At 36.2% G+C, this 25,777-nt stretch overlaps 1 protein-coding gene across 1 annotated transcript in view; it reads right to left on the bottom strand.

Annotated features, from left to right (window-relative positions):
- LOC127526683 (cadherin-related family member 4-like) overlaps positions 1-24,023 on the bottom strand; it is a 65,479-nt gene extending 41,456 nt beyond the window's left edge. Inside the window, exons 1-10 of the mRNA XM_051922810.1 lie at positions 23,928-24,023; positions 22,419-22,513; positions 18,831-18,970; positions 17,972-18,152; positions 15,232-15,373; positions 12,790-12,892; positions 9,553-9,771; positions 8,363-8,487; positions 5,633-5,756; positions 903-1,126 (exon numbers count right to left, since the gene is read on the bottom strand). Coding sequence (XP_051778770.1) covers positions 903-1,126; positions 5,633-5,756; positions 8,363-8,487; positions 9,553-9,771; positions 12,790-12,892; positions 15,232-15,373; positions 17,972-18,152; positions 18,831-18,970; positions 22,419-22,513; positions 23,928-23,981 — 1,407 coding nt within the window. The 5' untranslated portion in view covers positions 23,982-24,023. The remainder of the gene's footprint in view (positions 1-902; positions 1,127-5,632; positions 5,757-8,362; positions 8,488-9,552; positions 9,772-12,789; positions 12,893-15,231; positions 15,374-17,971; positions 18,153-18,830; positions 18,971-22,418; positions 22,514-23,927) is intronic.
- Positions 24,024-25,777: the final 1,754 nt, after the last annotated feature.

The raw sequence follows: 25,777 nt of genomic DNA on the forward strand, positions 1-25,777 counted from the left end.
ATTGGATTAAATTTTTAAATGAACTATCATTCCCATCACATGTCATAGCCATGTCTGCTGCCACAAACAGCCTATTTGTCATGGTTTTCAATATTGTTATGAAAACAATAAAGGTTGCAGACTACAGACATTCATTTAATTAAACAAACCTCTGGTTAGGGGTGCAGTGGTTAGTGCTGCTGCTGTATGAATCCAAGCCAGGTCACTGTCTGTGTGGAGTCTGAATATTGTCCCTGAGTCTTGGTGGTTTGTTCTGCAGGTATTTCCTGCCAGTTTTCCTTTCCTATCCCAGAGTTAATTGTTGAATGTTAATTTTCATGTGACTTTGAACATTGGCCAGTTTGAGTGGGCCCTGTAGCAGACTGGTGTCCAGTCCAGGGTTAACTCCTTTTAACATCTGACCCTTCATAACCCCATAGTATTCAGTTTTGAATTATTATAGTTAATTTATTCTGAGAATATTATGTTTTGTTAAATCTTTAGCTGAATGCAATTACTTCTGCTCTCTTCTGAAATTCTGTTCAGAGTTTGTGTTGCCTTTCTCTGTAAATAGTTTATATGTATTTCTAATTCTTGTGTAAAAATATGCACCACTAAACCTTGACGATAGTAATCGGATAGAAACTGTCATCCACCAAGAATAAGAACTTTAGAACAAACACATTTTTCCTAAAGCTTACAATTTTAAATATTTTAATAAAATAAATGCTTGTTTGCAATCAAATAAAACATATTCATAAAATGATTCTAAATTACTGAAGAGATTGATAAATCCATTATGATCATAACAATACTCTAAAATCAACTTTTTGTCACTTGTTGCCTGTGGAGAAATAAAAGTCTTGATAATAAAAGGGAGAGGTTGTTTAATCTGTTAAAACAAATAGGCTAATAGAGTTTACCTTTGTGGTTTGTGTAGTTGTAACTGTAGTGACATGGCTGAGTGTCACATGAATAATGACTGTCAAAGTAACAGAGCGGTGTGGAAATTCTTCTTCCTTCACCTGGACCAGGAGTTCAAATGAGGTGGGGTCAATCACTCCAGGTAAGTCATAAGAAAATGGACTCGTTGTGTATATTGTTCCATCTGTTATAGGTAGAATATAGAACTTCTCGTTGATATTCCCTGTCAATTAGAGCAGGGAAATGCAAATATTTATTCTACTTTCATAAAATAATCTTTTTTAAAAACAACACCTTATATCTTGTAATTTATATTTCTCTGTATGCAAATCTGCATTGTATTACTGATAGACCAGAACATGAGGAAAACACTTCATTAAATATTTCAATTTCTTTAAACATTCCTTAGTCATGCAAAGCAACAGTGGTTCTTCATTTCCATTGTACTATCTTCCTGGGGAACTTTCATTTGTGCATGAAACCCTCATATTTATCAATTTATTTCTTCGATACACTAAACTGTTAAGTGCAGTGAGACAGTATTAGATGATAATGCATACCATCGAGTTGACAGAGAGGTGCATATTGTGAGGGCATGGACAAACCTCATGGTGTTGTAATGATGACCAGGATAACACATGGAAATGAACAAGGAGGTGCTTAATTCACAAACTTTCTGTCCTAACTCAAAGTTATCTGAAACTTGAGTGTACTAAACAAAATTCATCACATCATTCCTAAAGGGCATCCAATATAATCATTTAAATGAAATAGTACTGCGGTGGGTTGGCACACTGCCCAGGATTGTTTCCTGCCTTGTACCCTGTGTTGTCTGGGATTGGCTCCAGCAGACCCCCGTGACCCTGTGTTCGGATTCAGCGGGTTGGAAAATGGATGGATGGATGGATGAAATAGTAAATAAATGACATACTCTATGACACCAGTGGATATTAAGAGAGAAAGTGCATTTTACATGGAATGCAGGAAGCGTATCACACAAAAAGAGTTTCTGGAAAAAAAATACCTAGTCATGTAGCTTTTGAAAAGCATCTAGATGAGATATTGGGACTTTACTATTAGCTAAACAAACAAGCTTGATGAACTGAATGATCTTCTCTTGTTTGTCAGACGTCTTTTTTTGAGATCATAAGACTTTTGGCCCATTATTGTTGTAGGTTCCTTATGAAAGAGCGCTTGCATTGAAAGAAACAAGTGGCCTGTACCCACAAACACAAACCATGAAAGTATGAAAGTAAATAAATAAAATAAAATATTTCCTGGACACTTATTATAATGATCCTTACACCACAACAATCAACCAATAGTGCTCTGAGGGACCTAACTCCTCAGCTCAAATATAAACGCTGAGGCTGGTCCCTAAGCATTGATGTTGTGATGGCCCCAACTCTTGGAGTTCCACCCATTACATGTTAAAAAAATTGAAAAAATAAAAAGGGCTAGTTACTTTTTACTTTTTGAGGATTTTACAACTATTACACAAATGAAGGATCCTTGCACCAGTTAGAAAGATTAAAGGTCTTATGAAACCATTATTAATATTTTGAAGCATTTATTTTTCTCTTGTCTTGGTTTCAGTCCTTAAGTGGGAAAAAGTTACTCTTTTAATAAGGCAACAGCTCAAATATGTCTGTCTTTTATAGAACAAAGTAGACATTGCCAATTTTGCTTTTAGTGGCACACAAGGCCTGTTAAGACAGCAGATTTATCAGGGATGCAGAAAGCCGTTTGCACCCCACATACACTCCTGAGTGAATGCCTGAATTGGGGCTCTACCAACACTTTGGTCTGCTTTGTACTTCATCTGATAATGAAGGTGTAAGGCAGAGACTCCTTCAGCCAAAAAGGGGCCCAAATGTACATTTCTTTTAGGCTTGTAACTGTTGTGAAAGATTAAGGTTTCCGTGACCCCTTGAACCCTCAGACCAGACGTCAGACACCAGATAAAAGTCCAAATATTGAATTTATTATAATAATAATGTGCACCAAGCACCCTTCTCTCCACAATACTCATAAATAATCAATACAATAAACCAATCCTCCTCTTCCAGACACGTTGCCACCCTTCCACCCAGCTCAGCTCACTCGTCTGGTGTTTCCAAGAGTCCTTTATACCCCCTGAACCAGAGGTGTTCCTGTCCAACAATCCACAAGTCCTTATGACTTCCGGGTCAGGGTAAAAGTCCTTTTCCTCAACCCGGAAGCACGTTGTTTCTTCTTGTCATGTGATCATGTGGGCATGTAAGAGTCCTTGAGCCTCCCTGCAGCGTCCTCTGATGGGCCCCACGGTGTCGGGGCACTTCCATGCTACAGGGAGGGCTCCATCTAGCGGCCTGGGGGTATTGGCCGGGATGAATGGCCGGCCATATCTCACACTGTAAACTAAACTCTGACTGGATGTGATGGTCAAAATAAGGCACCCATAAGCAGGCACTGGTTCTGCAACCGGTAGTGACTTTGTTCCAATCACCAGAGGTTACATCTTCCTTCAAAACTAGCTGCATTAATCTATTCTGGCTCTTTGGAGGGGAGCTGAAAGCTGACAAACTACTCTCTTTTGGGGTTGAGAAGCTACCCACTCTCTGCAGAACAAAAAGCTCACAAACTTTCTTTGGCCTGGAAACTAGCTTTGGAGTTGGACACCCTGGACTACTTCTAAGATCCACTCTGCCAAGCCAAGCTCTGTGCCAGTGACAAAGCTCAGTCTGAGAAGCAGACATTACTTCAAGAAGGGAACTTTGGAAGCAACACACTTGTGCCAAAAAGAGTAATGCTTTTCCCTATGAAGTTTCAGAGGGCATAGCAAAGAATCTAACGGCAGGCTGAGGACAGCAGCACCACACTCACTCCACGGGCAAAAGACCATGTAACAAAAGACTAGAGTGCACTCCAATACAAGAAGTGTCCTCTTGAATGCGGAGCAATGACTTACAACTCCACTCCAGACATCATCCTTAACACACTGAACGGTGGACCATTTATTACCAGAATGCTGCAGAACAGATCTATAGATATATGATAAATTCTGAACTTTATCAAAAATTGTAAAGAATGTAAACAAATGAATTAGAATGCAATGGTAACTCTGTCAAAAGTGTACAGAAACTGTTTACTTTAACTTTAACTAGGACCACCAGCATCATGTAAATGTCTCTGTTTGAATGAAAGCCCTAGAAGCATGGCGCCATACAAAGTGCAGGCTTAGAAGCACTTGTGCCACAAATATAACATGTTTCCTTGCACTGTCTACATTGGTGACTGTTTGCATTCAGAGGACAACAGAATGTCCATGTAGTGCTGTCTTGACAGTCGTGGCCACATCAGTTCCAGAACCTACAGAGATGTCATTATAATCAAAATATGTATTTTACCAAAATCTACTTGGTTCAAAACATCAGCAGCTTTATACATTTTTCATGACAACAAAACTACGGACTGTATATTTAGAACACTATTTTCAGTAAGCTTTTGCCACCAAAAAAAATATTTCTATGGCTTTCCACTACATGGGCAGCACTGTAATACGTAAATGAGATGCAGCAGCAAATATCGCCAGCAAGCTGTCTGCATCAACAGTGACTACATACTGAGATAGAAGTTTTCTCGTATGTTGCATCTTGACAGGCTCAATGAGATACAAGTTAACTCACAATTCGCATTCAAAGTGTTAAAGACTCGGTATCGTAAAAGTGTTTATTTGTGCCAAGATAAATTAGAATTCTAAATAGCCAGTAAACAGCTAGCCTCTACTATATTATATGTTTGTCTGTCTTGCATCCTGTCTAATATAACAATATATTTTCAGTCATAAATTGGTGGAGTGGTGGCTCTGAGGCTAGGGATCTGTACTGGCAATCGGAAGGTTGACGGTTCGAATCCCGTAAATGCCAATAGGGACTCTGCTCTGTTGGGCCCTTGAGCAAGGCCCTTAACCTGCAATTGCTGAGCGCTTTCAGTAGTGAGAAAAGTGCTATATAAATGCAAAGAATTATTATCGTATTTCTATAATTATCATGTTTATCAATAAATTGTATTATTCTGTTTCTTAAAACAACCACTTACTGCCCATCACCTCCCTGCCTTAATGTGCCAGACAGAAGAAATACATTTAAATTATGTCACATACTCACTAATAGTAGCAAACTCCACACTTGTGGAGTGATCTTATTGCCGCTCATGCTAAACATTAATTACTGTAATTGCCAAAAGCAAAACTGATAAATAATTAACTGATGGATTAACGTCAACCAGTTCTTGAATTCAATTTCACATCTTAAACATTTTTCTACAATATATGGGGGTAAAGGTGGGGTTCTCTTTATAATAGAGAAGTAACACCACACTGTATGAACCCAATGACTTTGATACATCGAATACATTTTATTTACATTGCTGGTTAGGAAAAAAATGACAATTGGTTTTAACATATAGAGTATAACATGAAAACAATGAATAATGTATTGATTAGAAAACCTAGAAAAAAGCCAAGAATTGTTTAAGTGTATAATTTTAGCATAATGTTAAAAGGCAAGCTGATAAAGGAAATCGTACTGGTTTCATAAATGTTATTTCATAAGGTGTGGGAGCAGTAATCAGATAATAAATGGCACTCTTTAGTTATGCTCCCTATTATTATTTCACACCGGACATGAAGACAGAGAAATATAAAATATGTCAAAACACAGTGCATGTCATAAAGAGAACATCTTACCTCCCACAATATGAAAGGACAAAGTGGATGGTGAAGAACAATGAGGTGTAAACACAAGTGTGCCTGGTGGAGTTGTTGACAGGATACTATAGGTATTCAAAGAATTGCACTGCAAGAGAGTTTCCTTAAGAAAAACAGCAATGTTTATTATTTAATATACAACATAATAATAATAATAATAATAATAATAATAGATAGATAGATAGATAGATAGATAGATAGATAGATAGACAGACAGACAGACAGACAGACAGACAGACAGATAGATAGATAGATAGATAGATAGATAGATAGATAGATAGATAGATAGATAGATACTTTATTAATCCCAATGGGAAATTCACAATAATAATAATAATAATAATAATAATAATAATAAAAACATCATCTTCGCAGACAGTCACTTAAAATAAGAATAATATCATCCAGTAACTATAGGACAACTTTATATGTTAACTACTTGTGAAGGTTTCTTTTTCTGCTCTTTGCATTTTTTCTTGGTCTTTGCTTTGCATACAAAATAATTCTTTGGTTGCAGTCTCAGCTCAGTTACTGTTTAAAAGAGAAAATTTTAACATTATTGGAATGTAAGTGAAATATTTTTATTCTGATGAGTATTATTTTATGCCTTGCTTTGCTCCAACCACAACTCCAACACAGACTTAAAGATATCTGTTGACCTACGGTAAATGCTATTTATATATTAAAAAGATCTAAATGTATAAAGGAAACTATAAACATGTATGTGCCAAATACTGATGCGGCCAACCACATGTCCGATACCCAAACTATACCTAAAAGCAGATGGTTTGCTTTTGCTTTAGGCTTTGCATTTTTTTCCAAGTAAGTGTTAACATAAGTAACTGATTCGCCTCCACTTTTTCAGTCAGTCTCTCTCCCTGTTCCCTTCTTTCAGTCTATTTTACACCTTTCCAACCAAACCCCCTACCACAAGCCTAACACTTACTACTCTCCACCTCCTTGCCTCAATATGCCAGACAGAAGAAAGACAGTTATATTACATCACATACTCACAACATCCTAGTGGCAAACTGCACTGACTACTTGGCCACACTTGTGGAGTTATCTTATTGCCACTCAAGTTAAATGTTTCAAGGACATGCACCTTAGACTACTATGGATTTACAAAAAATGGTGGCTTTAGGAAGCAGGAAAAATGAGGTGCCTTAATTATAAGTAAAGTTCAGTTTCCACTACCATATAAACAATCAGGAGTCCTTGGGCCAAATTAGAACAATAGAACATTACAACAATCTAGATGTGAACAGGCTGTTCAGCCCAATACAGCTGGACTGTGCTAACATTTGAAAGTCCCTAAAGTCTTATTGTCTACCACTCTACTTGGTAGCTTATTCCATGTGTCTATGGTTCACTGTGTAAAGGAAAACTTCCTAATGATTGTGCAAAATTTACCCTTAACAAGTTTTCAACTGTGTCCCTGTGTTCTTGTTGAACTCATTTTAAAATAGCAGTCTCGATCCACTCTACTAATTCCCTTCATAAATAAAGTTAAACATTTATTTCAATTCCCAACACATGGCTGCAGACACACCTAAATTTGGAAATCTGGGAAACCAGGTATGCTAAGGAGGCAGGCCACAGTAGAGTTTAAACGGTCCTTACACAAACCAACAACAGCAAGCACATCAGACTCATCTTACTTCTCTTCACTGGCTCCCTCTGTCTCACAGAAACAACAATAAAATTCTTTTAGCAACCTACAAAGCTTTAAATAGCCTTGCACCGGACTACATCAGTGACCTTCTCCATCACTGTGCTCCTCTTGCCCACTGAGGTCCTCTGATTCTGCCAATCTTGTTGTGCCTCACACTAACCTGCACTCTATGGGTGACAGGACTTTCAACTGTATAATGCTAAGACTATGGAATGACCTCCTGAAATTAATTAGATCAGATGACTCCATTCTTTTAAAAAATAACTTAAAACTCATCTGTTCTGGAAAGCGTTTAACTTACCTTACCACCTGTCCAGATGCTGAGGATGATTTGTGTGTGTGTTATATCAAAAATTATGTGATTTTTTTCAGGCATTTCTTTTAGTATTGAATTTAGTATTTAGTATATGGCTATGACTGTCTAAACAGCACTGGTTTATTCTTTCTTTTATTCTGCCTTTGTATATCCTGTGTTTATTTGTTTATTGTTGTATGCAGGAACTATTTGTATCATTTTTAAGAGTCTAGAGAGCATGATAAAGGTGCTATATAAATAAAATGTATTATTATCATTATTATTATTTATTATTATTATTATTATTAAAAGATTTGTAGATATGAGGCAGGCAGCCTCAGGCTATTCAGAGACCCCAGGATACATCGTTTGGCTAAACGTGTGACAAGACAAGCAGTGGAGCCTAGAGAGGCCTTTAATAGTGTCTCCCTGTCCATGTCCATCTCCCATTATATTCAGAAGAGTTCCGACAACAGCATCCGTAAAGGGGAGAGAGGTAAAATTATTAAGTAGGATGTTCAAAGAGTATATATTTTTAAATGGCATTGCAAAACACAATATACAGTGCATTTGTATTTATTTTCTTCAATTGAAATTTTTTTTTATTTTTATTAAGATGATTTCAGTTATGTGTATATGAGAATGCATGATAAAAAAGTACAATTTGCTTCTCCTTTTTTATTTGGACTTAAGGAGTGACCTGCCCTTCACAATACAAATATACTCCATTAATATTTACCTCCACTAGAATAGTGATGGTACAGATGGATACATTGGGCGTATTCCTGTACACTGAAACATGAAGTGTCAGGCTGAAAACAGTTTGTGTTTCATGTTCCAAATTATTCATGAGATGAATAAACCCTACAAAGGATGAAAAAAAATTAAATAATCAGAAAATGTACTGAGACAGTCCCATTCCAATCCTTATAACACAATTGGGGTAAAAGTACATTTGCCTTCAATGTTAATATAAAATATAAAGAGCAGCTTAATTTCCATCCCAGTCACTGCCAGTGTGGAGTTGGCATGTTCTCCTCAGTGTGTGTCTTTATCCAGGTGCTAAGATTAAGTGTACCTCTCAGCATGTAATGTTCAACAATAACTCGGGTGCACAAGTTGTTGCGAGGACAAGACAAAACCTTTTATTCTGCTGGAATCCAGGCACTTTCAAGCAGGTGGTGCAAGTGCATTGAGAAAGGTGGAGACGACATAAAGAAATGACATTATCAGTTTTGTTAAGGTTGTTCTATTTTCTGATAAATCACATTTTCTAAGTTTAGCTTGATTCCCCCTCGTATTCCAGTACCCTAACATAGTCCACCTCCACTTGAGGAGCATGGCCATCCAAGGTGTGGAACCAGAGTTCGTTATAATATAATACATTTAACATGAGTGATTCCCCTAATGGCAACTATGGTAGTGCAGTGATTAACACCACTGCTTCACAGCTCTAGTAACCTGGTTTTGATTTCCACTGTGGTCTTTGTCTTTGAGGGGGTTGCACATACGTCCTGTGTCTGTGTGGTTTTCATCTTTCTTCTGCATCAGAAAGACATGAAGGTTAGATTTATTGGAAACTCTAAATTGGTTCGGTGTGAGTGGGTATGTCCTGCCATGGCCCAGGCTGGTATGTACTGAAACTGTCTGAAGGAGAGGCTCCATCACTCCGCGACCCTTCAGTGGGATTAGCTAATTCAAAAATGAGCAGATTAATGTTTCTGTGTTTCCTGCAGATCATTACCAGAAAATGCATATATACAATAAAATTTCCTTTTTTTAAAAAATATCAATGCATGACTACAACGAAAACAATGAGAGGAGTTATTAACAGTTTCTAAAGTTTGTTAGCTAATTTCCTTTTATTATTATTGGTATTTTTTTACTTTTAAGTGAAAAGTATAAATTGTAACAAAACTCTGGACTCACCAGTTCGAGGATCTATGAAGAATGCAGAAGGTGATGGAGTTTTGTTGATGACTCTAAACCACATTCTGTTTAATACACAGTGATGGTTTGTTACATCTGTTACATTCACCCTATCCACTACGGTACCCATGAGAGTTGTCCTTTGAACTTTAATATTTGAAGTAATACACTGAAGTTGATGCTGAACAGGTATTACAGAAATGTACACTTTAACATAGGCTGTAAATAAGAAAGGAAGATTATTACTACATCACTCATAAGCTACCAGTACAGGTATTGTCTCTAAATACACCGATACATCAATGAATGACATTTTTAAACTCTCATTTTTTAAAAGCAGTCTCTTGGAGTTATAACTTTAGAGTAAGAACTGTTACATCAACTGATACTCCAGGAAATACATTAAGCCAAGTATTCAGAGCAGTGATCAGTCCTTTAATTTTGTTTGCTGGGAAAGCACTAAAAATTTTGAGTTTTTAATGTAAAATTATCTTATATTAGAAAAAAAAATCTTAGGAATGAAAACAAAGTTGATCACATAAATATTCAATCCTTTTGCTGTGGAAAACTGCCTAACTGAGACACAAGTGTAGTACAACTGGCCAGTCAATCGTTAAAATAAAACCCACAGAGTTAAGGGGTTAGTATTCAGGCTGTGAATCTTAAAAAAGACCGAAGTGATCTCCAAAGAAGTTAGAGATAAATAATCCAAAGGCAATAATTTCTAAGAGTTTGGATATCCCAGTGGGCCCTGCTGGTTCAATTATCAAGAAGTGGAAAGGATGTTAAAATACCCAAATACTGCCCAGAAAAGGCTGTCTCTTAAAAAGAAGCTGCAGAGTTCAGGACTTAAGTCTGAAGTAAAGATGTACCTACAGGCCTGGTGCCTCAGGGAGGCAAAAGAGGGACATCGCTCCTTTGAACAGAACTGTTCTGCTTTCTCAGTTTTTAGTCTCGCAGGGCCATATGTGATTCTGAAACAAGAACACATGTCTGTGGACAACCCATTAAAAGGTTTGTAGTGAATAAAAAAATCTGTAGCTGTAAATGCTTACACCCATAGGGCTTCTTTGTAATTTCTCCAGTCTGCGCATTTTACACCAACATCAGGGTTTCACGGAGCGAGCAAAAGATACTGGACAAAAGACTTGATGCAGAGAAAATATAAGTGGCTAAACTTGCTGTAATCCATTCAGGAGCTCAGTAGCACAAGGTAACTGAAGCTTAATAATTAATTTGCTTGTTGTAATGAGTGCTGTGTCAGAAGAGACAGACAGAAACCCATGGACCATTGCAGCTATTGGGCTCCACAGAAGTGCTTCTGTCTGCTACAACATCTTTCTGTCATTATACCTATTGTATCACTATATGACATAACAACAACAAATAGTGTTTAGATAAGCATTGTGGTCTATGGCTACAGAACATTTTAAGATGCCATGGCTATGCTCTAGCATGGCATGTTTGCATTTCCAATTAGACAGTAACATTAACTTCCTTTAGTTATTCACTTAGACGTACAGTCATAAGGTGGGTGCTGTGATGCCTTCTCCATGCTTTACTGGTGTCGTTAGGCAAATTTTTTTATTCTGGTGTTTGGAGTACTGAAATCTGCATCTTCTGTGGCATTTCGTTATCACCCCTCTTAACAGCAGTCCTTATGGAGTGTGACACATTGTTTAACTTAAAATGCACATTTTGCAGTTCATATTTTCAGAAATATAGCTGCCAGTTATTTCAAGATTACATTGAATTAATGGTCCTGCACTGTAACGTTGAACAAAAGAGAGCAAACACAGCCCCAGCGACAACATATCATTCAAGTTTACCATTCATCCAATGAAGCCCTTGACTGCCAATGCATATTATGATGTTACATAAATGCAGAAATGTTTTTCTCTTGCATCAGGTTATGTTTCTTTTTAAAACGTGCAATGAGCTTTCTGCACAAATGGCACATAATTATATGTCTACACGGGTATCAGCAAGAGTGAAAGGGAAGGTCTACAGGACAGTCGTGAGGCCAGCTATGTTATATGGGTTGGAGACAGTGGCACTGACCAGAAAGCAGGAGACAGAACTGGAGGTATCAGAGTTAAAGATGCTAAGATTTGCACTGGGTGTGACGAGGATGGATAAGATTAGAAATGAGTACATTAGAGGGTCAGCTCAAGTTGGACGGTTGGGAGACAAAGTCAGAGGGGCGAGATTGCATTGGTTTGGACATGTGCAGAGGAGAGATGCTGGGTATATTGGGAGAAGGATGCTAAGGACAGAGCTGCCAGGGAAGAGGAAAAGAAGAAGGCCTAAGAGAAGGTTTATGGATGTGGTGAGAGAGGACATGCAGGTGATGGGTGTAACAGAACAAGATGCAGAGGACAGAAAGATATGGAAGAAGATGATCCGCCGTGGCAACCCCTAACAGGAACAGGCAAAAGAAGAAGAAGAAGAAGGGTTTTTTTAGGAGACTTTTTGACTGTTGATGGCTCACCATAATCAGAAGCTTGCTGTCTGTCAGTTCAAAATCAATGCCCCTACTTTGAGCACCACCTTCATGAGGCATTGGATTGGTTTAGATATGTGACATTCAGTGAGCGGTCTAATTGCCCCCACCCAGTTTTAAGCAGAACTCACTCATGGTTGTCTCTAGATGTAGATATTGTACACCTGGCTGAAGTGTGGTTGAAAATTAATCTTTCAGCTGGACTGTGTTCCCAAACACAAGTCCAAAATGACTTTAGAGCTGCTCAAGACCAAAATAGAGAATGTCTTAGAATGGCCCCGTCAAAACCTTGATCTCATGGAGAATCTATGGCACAGTTTGAAAATTGCAATGCACATTCATCAACAAACCAGAACAACCTGGAGGAATGGGCCAAAGCCACTCCAGAACAGCATGGAAAGCTGGCACATGCTTGTCCCAAGACATTTAGAGACCTTACTACTGCAAACCGTCGCTCTAGAAAATATTTAAGAGTGAGGATTGCATACTTAATGAAGCACCAGGATTTATTTCTTCCTGTTATTTTTTTTCTAACATCACATTAAAAAAATTATGTTTCAGTGCACTGAAATAAAAGTAAAGAAACCACAAGTTGCTATTCAGCTAAATTAGAGAACTGATCAATAATCTGAGTGATTCTGAAAAGCACTCTATGCACATATTGTTTTCTTATAACAGCTATTATTACTAGATTTATATAAGCACATCTTAACCAAGTAATTGTCTAAACTTACTTGAAAGTGCTGGATTTCGAGTATCATTTACAATAATTACAGCTGAATAAACGTAAGTTGTGTTACGATTTTCTGGAAAATGACACTGAATGGCAGTATTTACCTGAAAAAGATGGAAGCCGTTAGACAGATAGAAATGCACTAATTGTACAAAGAGGAATGAGACAGCTTTTTATTATGTAAAAAATATAAAAGTTTAAAGTGGAAAATGGAGGCTGCTTATATTCTGTCATCTTTGTAGCTGTAGTAATAAATTATGCAACTACTGCCAAAATATTACAAAGTTCTTGCACAATGCTTCTACCCCTCTGTACTAAAGTTTTATTTGTCCTGTTCTACAAATAAGACCAACACATGACACAAAAAGTAAAAGGTAGGAGAAGAATGAAATTATAAGATTTAACAAAAACCCACTAAGCAGCTTACTATGGAACATTCGACAGCTATAACTGAAAGGGGAAAGTCAATATGGAAGAATATATGCATGTTTACATTGTCTTTCCCTATTTAACAAAAACATTTATGCAATCATTTCCAAACAAGTGTCTTACAGACATTGCATGAGATGTCATCACCTATTACTAAATGAAAAGCCTGGGGCACATACTCTCAAAGAATACCTAAAGTCTAAAACACTCAAAAACCCTGAATAATCAAAAGCTCCTGAAAGGGAGAGGGAATCCACCAAAACCCCTTGTATACATAACAAAACTTTATATAAAAAGAAAACACAAAAAAAGCAACAAAAGAATCAAAATTACAAAAAAATCACTAATCCAAATGAATCAAACCTAAATATAAATAATTACACAAGGACAAATAAAATAAAAAAGACTAGGCCAAATTGAGAATCAAAACCAAAATACAGAAGGCCAAACATGTCTTCATTTGTTTCATGGTAGAATTTTCTACAGCTCTTCTACAGGTGTGGTATTTTGGTCTCACCAGTCCATTGCTCTTACTAGTCATATCAACTATAAGGGACTCTGCATCAGACATTAGTAACTGTTAGTCATGCAAAAGAAGGAAAACAATGTGCAAGAGAACTTGCTGATAATGTCTGGCACTTGTTCTGTTGTTTTGGTCTCTTTGCTTTGGCTCCATCGTGTATGAAAACAGGTCTTTTTAGAAGTGCACTCAAAAGCTAAAATTAAAAGAAATTTGACAGATAACTTAGTCTTAAAATCATTTAATCTTTATTTAAAATTGCAACACTTGCCATTTCCATCCCACTATCTAGTGTGTTTAAATACTGCCTTTGATGAAAGGCAACAGATGTATGAACCACAAGTGTTTTTGTGCTGAAAGCATTCATAGATTTGCAAAATTCACAGCTACCATCTCCATATTTGTTTGGGTATATAAGGACACCTATGAAGTAACCTAACATTTCCCATTTTATGTGCACAGAATATAGTCAAAAGAAAAGATTGTGGGGACACAACATGTGAATTATGTGGACAAAACAACTAAAATGAAAAATGTTGTCAGCTGTATTGACTTCCAGATGTTTCCGTTACTCTTTAATTGAAAAAAGTGTTTGTGATTAACTAATTTGTGCATTATTCCATGTCTTGCTGCACTGAAATTGGATGATGGTTAAAGGTGATATGGCAATAAGGTTAATGAGGAGAATGTGCATTGATTTGTTCAGTTAATTTCCAAGCCTACTTATTCCACTACAGGGCCACAGTGTAGCACCTGTCATGGGAAGCACTAATGGATGGCACGCTATTCAATCACAGAGAACTCTTACTAACAAAGAGACAATTTGGCATGCTATTTAACCTATGAAGCACATCTTTGTAATGTGAGAGGAAACCTGAGTACCCGGAGCAAACTCCTCATTGACACCGAGCTGACTGAGATCTGCTCTGGAGCTGAGAAGAAGCAGTGCTAACAAGTGTTGTCAGCCAGAAGTGGAACACACATTAGAAATAAGAGAGGCACAGATGTGAAAACAGTTATCAGGATAGTATAAGTCTGAAGTAGTTCTTGGCAGTTGTGGAAAATTCAACACTCGTTTCTCCTTGAAAAAAATCATCCATGTTCCCAATATACTTCACTGCTGCCTGAGGGATGGCATCATTATTATTAGCTAAACTTGCTCTATTTTGTTTTTCTTACATACCCTGATTAACTTTACATCATTTTCTCACCAACTTTGGACATGCCCCACAAATAAAACTCAAAACCCGAGCTTTCTGGAAGTGTTGCTACAAAACATTTTACTCTAATTTTAATGAAGAAAAAACAATCAGTATAAGCATCCCACTGAGTGTGTTCAACAATGTATTCAGAAAATTGTGACCATAAATAAAACACACATCAGAAATATTATTTTCAAATTTAATCAAGCATTGAAACAATTATTAAAAAAATAACTTACTGACATTTCACAAATAAACAAATCTGTAATATACAATTTTCAAAGATTTTCACCTCAACGTTTTCTTTGTCCATTTTGAAAGTGATGGCTGAGCTCGTTTCGGAGACAATCTTGTAGCACAGATTCTTTTTTGTCCCATCATAAGCAGTACAGTTCAAGTTAAAATGTAAAGATTGCTGCTCTGTGACAGTCCTCCTGTGTATTAAAAACAGGGCAGGATTTTTTATTCTTTTTAACATTTTGAATCTTGTTACATTCCCAAACTGACTTATCTTGATTTGAGGTTACAGGGGACTGAAGCCGATCCTGGCAGCTTTGTACATAAAGCAAGACCCAACCATGCCTATTTTGAGATCCTAATAAATTATGAATTTGGAATACTATTTGACTATTTTAGTGTTACATGAGCATAATAAAAATGACTTTCTTTATTGTTGATTTTATGCAGAGAAGGATATAACTTCCATCCATCCATTATCCAACCCGCTATATCCTAACTACAGGGTCACGGGGGTCTGCCAGAGCCAATCCCAGCCAACACAGGACGCAAGGCAGGAAACAAACCCCGGGCAGGGTGCCAGCACACCGCAGGGCACACACACACACACACACACACCAAGCACACACTAGGGCCAATTTAGGTTCGCCTAAGTACCTAACCTGCATGTCTTTGGACTGTGGGAGGAAACCAGAGCACCCGGAGGAAACCCACGCAGACACGGGGAGAACATGCAAACTCCACGCAGGGAGGACCCGGGAAGCAAATCCAGGTCTCCTAACTAGGATATAATTTCCCATATAAAATAAAGGTTACTACTCAAATTTTACATTCACATCTTTGCTTTTGTCAAAATTATGCAATTTACAGATTTGTTTCATAAGAATTAAAGAAAATCTAAACAAGTATATACAGTAGTACTTTTATTTCTTTTTAAATTGTTCTTCCTTTTTAGTCATTATGGTGTGTTTTCAGACCATTGTGCATTTGTAAATATTTTAATTTATCTATTTATGTATTTATTTATTAAAAGAGCTTCTATAAAAAGCCATTTTTCCCCAGGAGGCAAATAAAGTTGAATCTATCTAGCTTTCTGTTTATCTATCTATCTATCTACTGGTGACACCAAAGCTGTGAAGCTGACAGTAAAACAACTGACTGGTGGACCTGAAAAGAATAACCATGTACAAATGTATATTTTTTTATTATTTTTACTGAGTTATACTGTATAAATTTTAACAAAGAATAGCTAACCTTCCAGCACAATGACTTGGCCTAAACAATTTAAACTGACAGAACTCTAATAATTGGCTCATCTGAGTTACCAATATGCTGGCTGCTTATCTGGGTACAAAAGATCACTGACCACAATGTCATCAAGGATAATTCTTTGTACGAAAAATATTGTTTACTGCTTTAGTTCCTCGCAGCTTTTAGAATATAACTGTCTTTGTTGGGCTGTAATGTACTCATCTATTAGATCAGGCAACAGATTAGATCTAACTAAAATGAAACCCACCATTCAGTGCTTTCTTCAAATCTACAGATTACAACAAAGCAGACACTGGGCACCTCAGTTTTGTGTTCCTTGTGTTTTTATTTTATGTTAGCTGGAATCCATTGACTACTCATATAAAACTGACTTTATTTACCGATCCTAGACAGCACTGAGCCAGTCTTTGAAAATCATCTCAACATCATAGTTATGCTTCACTGCACAGATCTTTATTCTCAAAGGTAATCAATAAAAATCCCACTGAGATGCAAATAGTGGCTGTTGGGCTAGACTCCTTCCACAATTCCCTTTTCCAGTCAAGGGATTAATATTGTTTTTTAAGGAGTTCTGTGCCTCTGGGATTCCATCAGTTACCATGTGTTCCTAGAAATTCCAGTGGAGAAACGAATTGCCATACTGTTTGTCTTAGAAACATTGAGGGCAAGAAATTCTGTCAATTTCTGTACTGAGAAATAGTAATTTGGGTCTTGTGGGCATGATGTACAAGTATGTATATTAAGGCTGGTACAATCTCATTGTAGTGTTTTGAATCAGTTCTTTTCCCTCACTAAAGGTTTTTCAGGGACAATTCACCGCTAACTAATGACATAAGTCATTTGAAGAAAAGTCTCATTAGTAAGAAGAAGGAAGGAAAGCTAGACGCAAATGGGCTAACAGCATTTGCATGTAGACAGAAAAGTGGTAGTTTTGCAAAAACAAACTTGTTGTCATCATCAGATGTATGGAGGAGTGGTGGTATAATCCATTATATCAAATTTCTTTGTTTTTTGCATTAATAGATACCTTGGCATCAAGAAAAATATTATTTCAGGTAAATCAATGACTCTTTAGGCTACTGTATTAATAATTTAGTATAATTACAACTTATAGGTTAATCAAATATTTAGCTATATTTAGGGCAGCAATACTGGACAATGGACATGCTGTTTGTTTTAAATTTTTACATGATCTCCATGTCTGTATGATTTTTCTCATTGTAGTCCAGTGTCCTCCAAGATGCATCCATGTTAGTATAAATAGTGACTCTGGCATTCAGTCCAAGGTTGGCTCTTGCCTTGTATTTGGTGCCACTTGGATCACCCCTGGCTACTTGTGACCCTATGAACTATTTGGTAAGTTCCAAAAATGGCTGGTATGTAATTTTAATAAAATTAAAAAATAACATTAGTCTGATTTTTTTTGAATAAGATCTGATAAAATGTTTTTCTTGATCACATGCATTGTGTTTTATTCGATTAAAAAGTCATTACATTTAAAAAAAAGTATAGTGCATTCTTACATAATGACTGCTGGATTGCATGAAGGAGGGATGTCCTTGACGTTCAAGACAGTAATGTTGACCAAGGCTGTGTCATTGACTTGATAGGCCATGTTGCACACTGTGACGTTTAATAAAAAATGACGCTTGTTCACGGGCGATTGGTTGTCAAAATTGTAAGTAGTTGTCATTTCACCAGTGTCTAATAGGCATATAAAACAATACAAAATTATTAAGAATCATATCATATTAATAAAATATAAAATAATAAAAAGAGAATTTAGACAATAAAGTGTCATTTATATTAATACTGTAAAACTTTTATTTGTATGAAAATATAAATATACATCACCTAGACAGTTATGTAATTGATCAAGTCTTTGAATGCGCCATTGTGTGACCTTCAAGATATAATTCCTTAAATATTTATTTTTCTTTTTTTACTTTGCTACAACTATATGCATCAGATTCAGCTCCTTTTAGCAGAACACGAACAAACTATGTGCAGAATTCATACTTCAAACTAAAGCCAACACCTTCAGTATTATACTTATATCTCCAAATCACTGTGTTCAGGATTTTTTGAACCCAAACAATAAATTGTACAAGAACAATATTTTCATATAAAAGCTGTACCTGTGCTGTTCAATAATCATTGTGTAATCTTTTAAGATCTTTTATTTTTCTGTGGAATATTTTGTTACAGAATTACTTAGTTCATACTGAGTACAGTAAGCTTTTTTGACTTGCTATACCCTATGTTTGTAAATAAAGATCTTTGATTTTCAATCAAAGCTTTAAATAATATTGGAAAGTTTAAATTTTTTATAGAAAAACCTTTAAACTCAAAGGCTTGGGGAGTCTTTTTATAAAGCCTTACCGTGTGTGATCTGAAAGGAATCCTGCTTTGTTAGTATGGTAAAGAACACGAGCATACCCTCAGTCTTCACAACATCAAGTGTTATTACATGTGCCAGAGGTCCTGAATTTGCATGCACTGTTGCAAAATACGTTGGTTTTCTTGAAGGATAAACACATTGATAAAAGTTATTAAAGTAATACTGGATACCTCCTTTTTAATAATTCTGATAATCAACACATTAATGCATGTTAACTCTAGATAATAATTAAAATACAGTATATTTGTTTAAAATAATTTTATAGATCAAGAAAAGGATCTCTTAATTATTTAAAGTATCAGTATGAGATATATTATTAGTAATAAAATCAGAAAATTAAAAGACTTAGAAATCACAAAAATCTTGTTTGTTATTGTCCTATAGGCCTATAGAGAAAAATTGCTACGTTATTGAGCTAGTTTGTGTGTATATTAAATCAGATTGACTACATATGGAATACAGTTTGAATATATAAAGTTAAAACAAATGCACACTCTATGTAGCATACCCCCATGTGTATGTTCTGTATGTACTGTACAGTATATTGTCACCATTCACTCCTCCTGGTAATGTAAAGGTAGGAGCCCAGTGAAAACTGAGTGAAATATCTAAGGAACCTTTTAATACCCAGAGCTTGTTCTCCTCTTGTTTCTGTTCCAAACAATTAAAAATCAAGGCCAAGACGTGCCCAGGAGGGCCACTGGGAGATTCAGGAGCAAAGACCCACCCAGTGAAGTCATGAGAGCGCATGAGAGATCCACCCCTGTCAAGAAATCAGGACAAAATGACAGCCTAGAAAAATAAAGATTTGTTTTCCTTCAGCATTTGAAGAAGACACCCCACCCTGCTGAGTGTGCAGTCTATGTGAGTAGAGGGCTGTATCCTGTATGAATGGGAATAAGTAACAGTTTCCTGTTAATTTTTTAACTGAAGATGATTAGATGCTGATATGTCTTTGTGTATTGGAGAAACTGTTATGATTGACAGCTTCTAGAAAATCAGAATAAAATAAAAAATAAAAAAAAACATTTTCTTTGCTAAGTAGTGGCACACCCTCCAGTGGCTGATGTATGGCTAACCATTATAAAATGACTAGGATGTTCAGGTCCCTGTTAATTAGCCTTCGCTTCTTAGTCAGTGGCCTCAAAAATCAATATACTAGTAAAATGCTGTGTTCAGTGCTTAGAAAAGATTTTGATTTTCTAACAAATCAAACAATTTCCTTACTACCGAGAAACAGGTCTTTCTTCATTTAAAGAAAACAATTAAATAAGCTTTAAACTTTTTAGGACTTTTTTCATATGTATGAACAAAATACATGTTTTTGATATATCATGATTTATTTTAATGAATGATGTCTGGATGTAGAATTTTTTTTTAATTAAAAAAACGTAATTTTTCATTCTGAGTAAAAAAAAGTTTCTCTAACACATTTAGTAGGGTCTAAAATTAAACTCAGCAATGAAGAGAAACAAACAGAACCAAGGATGCACAAAATGCAGGTGTTTTCTCAAACTTGCTTGGTTAGTGTTCTTTTGATGTTGTTTCACTTCATTGCTGTGTATTTGTAACATCTAGAATTTGTGATAATTGTCTACACAATGTCTTTGAAGTGCTGACAAGAATTGTAGGTGCGATTCCCTATAAAACTTTCCCCAAAGCTTTTAGGAATGTGTGTTTTCACAGCTAAGACTTGTTACACTTTATGGTTTAACAAGAGTATCATTCCACCTCACCCCCAATTTGCATCTGTACGTATACATTACTGCTTTTGAATGCAAGTACCCTACGTGTTCTGAAGGTTGAAGTTTGGAGACCAAGGGCATTTTAGGACCCCTTCCCTCTAGAGGAAGAAAGATCGGTGAATAAGGAATGGGGATGGAAGGGTTTAGATTTAGGAGTTTGGACAAATGGGACTGGAACAGGGCCAATAAACAGTACTTAACTTGTACATGATTAGGAGCTCATAGTGTTGCTGCCTGAGAGTGGAACAAGGATGTGACAACTACAGTAATTTGGACACCAGAGCACAGTGCTGTTAACATGTAATTATGTCATTAACCTAAAAAATATGCAGTATGAAATCAGCGCTGCTAACTTGTATACTTATATGCATAAATCAGTATTTCACTTGGAAATCATGCAGTCTTACATTGTCCTGCAGTCTGTAATCATGTGTGTGGAACACATTCTTCCCCGCTGTCCTACTCCTGAAGTCTTTATTTCTCAACCTCCCTGTCCACATCCATGCCTGCTGCACCAGAACTACGTTTTTTCACTGCACTTATCTGGCTATGTGTGGTTTCTAGTGGTGGTATGCTTTTTTCTTTTTCACATCAGCTAATCAAAAAACAGATAGAGGTAATGTTAACTAGGCTATCTTTATAAAGTTTATATAATATCTGTGGAATAAACTTTGTTTAAGTAAACATTATAAAAAATTTTAGAAACAAAATATTTTATGCAGATTTTGATGTCATGCAGTGCATGTAGATGTCCCAAACCTTGTGTTTGGAGTTTCTAGAGCGCAGAGGGCTCAAGGCTAGAGGTACTGGAGCTGAGCTGCCAACTAGGAAGTAAGCTGTATAACATCAGACAATAAGCTGGCTGGAAAAAGAGAAAAGAGATAGATAGAGAGAGAGAGAAAGAGAGAGACAGAGAGAGGAATTTCTGAGGGAGAGCAGTGAGTCAACCAAAACACTTCAAGTTACTGCTGAAGCACTTGTGTTTATAATCTTCATCTGCTTTTGTAAGGGGTATCATGCTTTCGCAGTAGCTGCCTCAAGATTGTGAAACAGTTTACACCTCAATATTACAGAAGCTCCTTCTATTACTATTTTTAAATGTAGACTCAAAACACACCTTTTTCCATTAGCTTTCAAGTCTACATTTTTATACTTTTGCTTTTTTGTCTTATTGCATCTGTGCTAATGATCATGTGCTTTGCAAATTTCTTGTCCTTTTCCTACCATTTTATCTTTTATATGTACAGCACTTTGGTTACACAATGATGTTTTTAAATGTGATTTATAAATAAACTTTGCTTGCTTTCAGGCCTACAGGACAATCTAGGTTGTCTGGTATGAAATACCACCTTTTATTTGCTTTTGTTTATGGCACTAGATATTTGAATAAAACTTATCAAGCCTATTTGCCTTCATGTATATTTGGCTCTATTTGTGTCTTGAGGGCTGGGAATAGCTAGGTCAGTTCAATGATAGAGGAGAGACAATGCTCTTAAGAAATAAGCTGCAGAGACAGCCATGCCCTGGTGAAGATAGTGAACCATAGTCCTAGAAACAAGTGAATTGTCACTGTGAAGAGTATATTCCTAAAGGTTGTGAAGTATAAGAATTGACTAATAAGATAAGATACCACTTTATTAATCCCCAAAGGGAAATTTGGGAAATGGAAGTAGCAGCAAAAGGTGTAGCATATAACTGTATTCTACAGGAAAATAATCTGTACATTTGATGAAACAAGATTTTTGTATTAAGAAATGATTAAACACCAAACTATAGTACAAAAAAATACAATTGTATTGAAATAATATTTAATACAGTACATACGTGAAATTAACAAAGTGTATTGGCAGGACTTTGATAAAAAGATCACCTTTACAGAGTTGATCAAACCCATGGATAGCAATAGTAAGTTTGTAAATCTGTAGAAAAAAATGTATTTAATCAATAAGCTTTTTATAATTATATGTGTAAACTAAAATGACCCTTTTTGTTCATCTACAATAACAAGGTCATTTTATAAGGTCCTCTTCTCAATCACACAATTTATTAAGTGGGTTCAACAGTGCCAGATTTAGATGTAAGCTAAACAAGCTACAGTTTAAGGTCCCAGAGTCTGAAGGGTCTTTTCAAGAATATCAGAAAAGTTGTCATTTGTTACAGTTTTATTTGCATATTTTTAAAATTCTAATAGAGCAACTGCTCCTTCACCTGTGCCAAGGTATGTTAATGCATTTTGGTAGCATTCTTGCCACGTTCAGATGTTATACAACCTTATTCTCTAGTCTCTGTGCATTAGGAAGTGCTCCTATTGCAGCTATCCAAGCAACGTACCTTAAAATCTCTTCTCACCTCTGTTTTGAGACAGTGTGCCCTGGGATTATTGCAAGTGAAAGAAAAGGACTGAGTGATATTAATGCAAGGAAAGAATTAAAGACCAAATCTGGAGATCATAAAAATACATGAGAGTATAAAGCACTGGGGCAAGCCAAAAATCAAAGTCAAAAAGCAGAACAAAACTTTGAATAAAACCTACAACTCGTCTACTTGACAACTGCTTGATAAGCAAACTAACTACTGGTAAAGATTTTAAGTTTTATCCATAAAGGACAAGGCTACATGGAGCTGTCAACATATTTATAGTAGAACATCTGCCGGTCACATTCATGTGATGTGATTCATTATCTCATAAGCAAATGGTAGGAAAAGTAAAATAAATCTCAAAAAACAAATATCCCCAAACCTGTAAAGGTAATGTATAATACTACTTCAACCTCTAACTCTGGCTTTCTTCAACCAGCTGAACCTTTGCACACTGTCCCCCAGACTCTTCACTGTACCTACAGTAAAGGGGTGGCTTTAAACCCCAGTAGTTTTCAAGGGTCCTGTATGCTATGTACTGTAGATGTTCTGGCAAAATACCATGTCATCTGCCCAATGGATAACAGCGGGTAGCATATAATAAAAATAAGCCTATTCCCTGCTGCCACCTATTGTTTGGAAGACTCCTGTATAATTATTTATTTCTTCCCAGTGTCTGTCCATTTTCATAGTCAAACAAGTAACCTTTGTAAGTGCAGTCATTATTTGAGTACTTTAACTCAGCTTCTGTCTGTAATAACTAACTGGCGCTGCCATCCTTGAACAAAGTTCTAAATTACTTGTGAAAGTTTTATTTGCAAGAACAACTGTGTGTTTCTTAGATAATTATCTAAGCATACTTAATATTACTGTTTATTTAAATTATTAAAGAAAACATGTTAACATATTTACACATTTACATTTCAAGATAAAATTATAATAAATGTCGCTCTACCTTAACCATATGGAAAGTACCTTGTTTGAAGAGAGGCCACCAGATAAAACCATGACATCGCCTTCATTTGTCATTTTAAATAAAGATGATGCAGATGGTGGTTCAGAATTTGTAATAGTGATCTAAAAAATGTTAATGAAATTTATAATTGACAATATGGAACAATGCATAATAGAATTCCATGAGCATTGTTTTATTTCAATTATCCACAAACCTTCATTTTGATATGAAAAAAGTTTTGATAAAGGCTAATGTAACTACCAATCATGAAAACCTTTAGTCTTATTTGAAATATGGCTTTCAGTGCCTTGACATATGAGCATTTTTTCTGCCACAAGATATGGGTCATCTCTCAAACACTGTGAGCTTTATATAATTGATGCAATTTACTCACATGAAGAATGACATGCCATCACCCTGATACTGCGCAGTTCAGTGGGCTGTTAGTTGTCATTTGTTATTTGGATTTGGGCTCTCACTTCTCTTATTCTCTCTCTTACTCTGTCTGTCAATCAATGGCTGACCTTAATTTTGCTTTTCTGAATGTGCAGGGGCTTGGATCAAATATGAAAAGATTTAACATTTTTAACTTTCTCTGGCACAAGAGAATAGATGTTACTTTTCTCCAAGATGGTAAACTCTTAAAGTCTGATGTCCCCTGTCAGGAATCATGCTCCTGGGGGCAATGTCAGTTGTCCTTTTGGCTGTTTCTAGTTAGTAGCATTTTTAAAGTTTAAAGACTTTGAAATAATTCTTGGCTATTAGGACCCTCCTTCTACTTAATCCCCCTACAATATTCATCCGTACGTTTCCCCTTCCTTTCACGCTATTTACAAATTTGCTTCTGATCTCAATCTACTCAAGTAATATTGACTATTAAATCCTACTGCAAAGGAATAATCTTTTCCCTCCTCCCCACTGTCATTTCAGACTTGACTATATATTCTTTAGTCCGCTTTGCTTTCCCCCTTTGCTCTAAATGCTAGTATGTTTTCTAAAACTTTGACGAATCATAAGTGTGTTTTCTCGAAGTTACATTTTCCATTGTTTCTCTTTTGTGCTGCATGCTGGCATCTTAATGCTTTGCCACTCCGAAATGCTGACTTCTCCTTATCTGAATGAATCTGTTTCATTTAAACAAGCCTCAGTAAATGAGCCTGCATACTTATGGCTAGCTATAAAGAATCTACTTTTAATTCTGCTATATTTTTTGCAAACAACATTGTACGTTCAACATGACAAAGAATATAGTAGATGAATTTAAGGTATATCTCTCCTCTTTGGTAGGGCTTTTGCGATAGATCAGTGCTTTCCAACAGTTGGGTCACGAATATCCACCATTGAGTGCACTAGTGGGTCACCTTAGCGATTGACAGTGCTGTGCGATATTTATTGCTGCTTGTATCTGAGCATGTTTCATGAAGGGGTACCTCCCGATCTCTGCTGGCATGTAAGACCACAAAGGTTGACAAACACTGTGATAGATTATAATTATGAAACAACTATTAGACAAGAACTAAGTTCTGTTAAATTTAAAGTTCAGCGTATGTGCTTCATATTACTGTTTTGTGCCTAAACCTAGAAAACTATTAGCAGTTGAGTTGTATAAATGTGAGTCTTTTGCTTACTTTTCCATCCTTAAATAAGGTGCTACCACTTACAGATCCACTTAGATTAAAAATAGTTCTAACAACCACATTCTGAAATATTTCCAGATAATTTAGAAAAAAATTAGGGAATGTGTTTCTACTCTTCTCTACTCTACTCTTACTAAAGTAAATGCATCTTTTCTACATTCACCCCTCTCCCTGAGTGAGCTTAAGCATCCTTTGGATTCCCTGTGCAAACAGGAATGCCCAAACCCTGGTGC

This window comes from Erpetoichthys calabaricus, chromosome 2, assembly GCF_900747795.2.
Source record: "Erpetoichthys calabaricus chromosome 2, fErpCal1.3, whole genome shotgun sequence".
In the NCBI taxonomy this organism is placed as follows: Eukaryota; Metazoa; Chordata; class Cladistia; order Polypteriformes; family Polypteridae; genus Erpetoichthys; species Erpetoichthys calabaricus.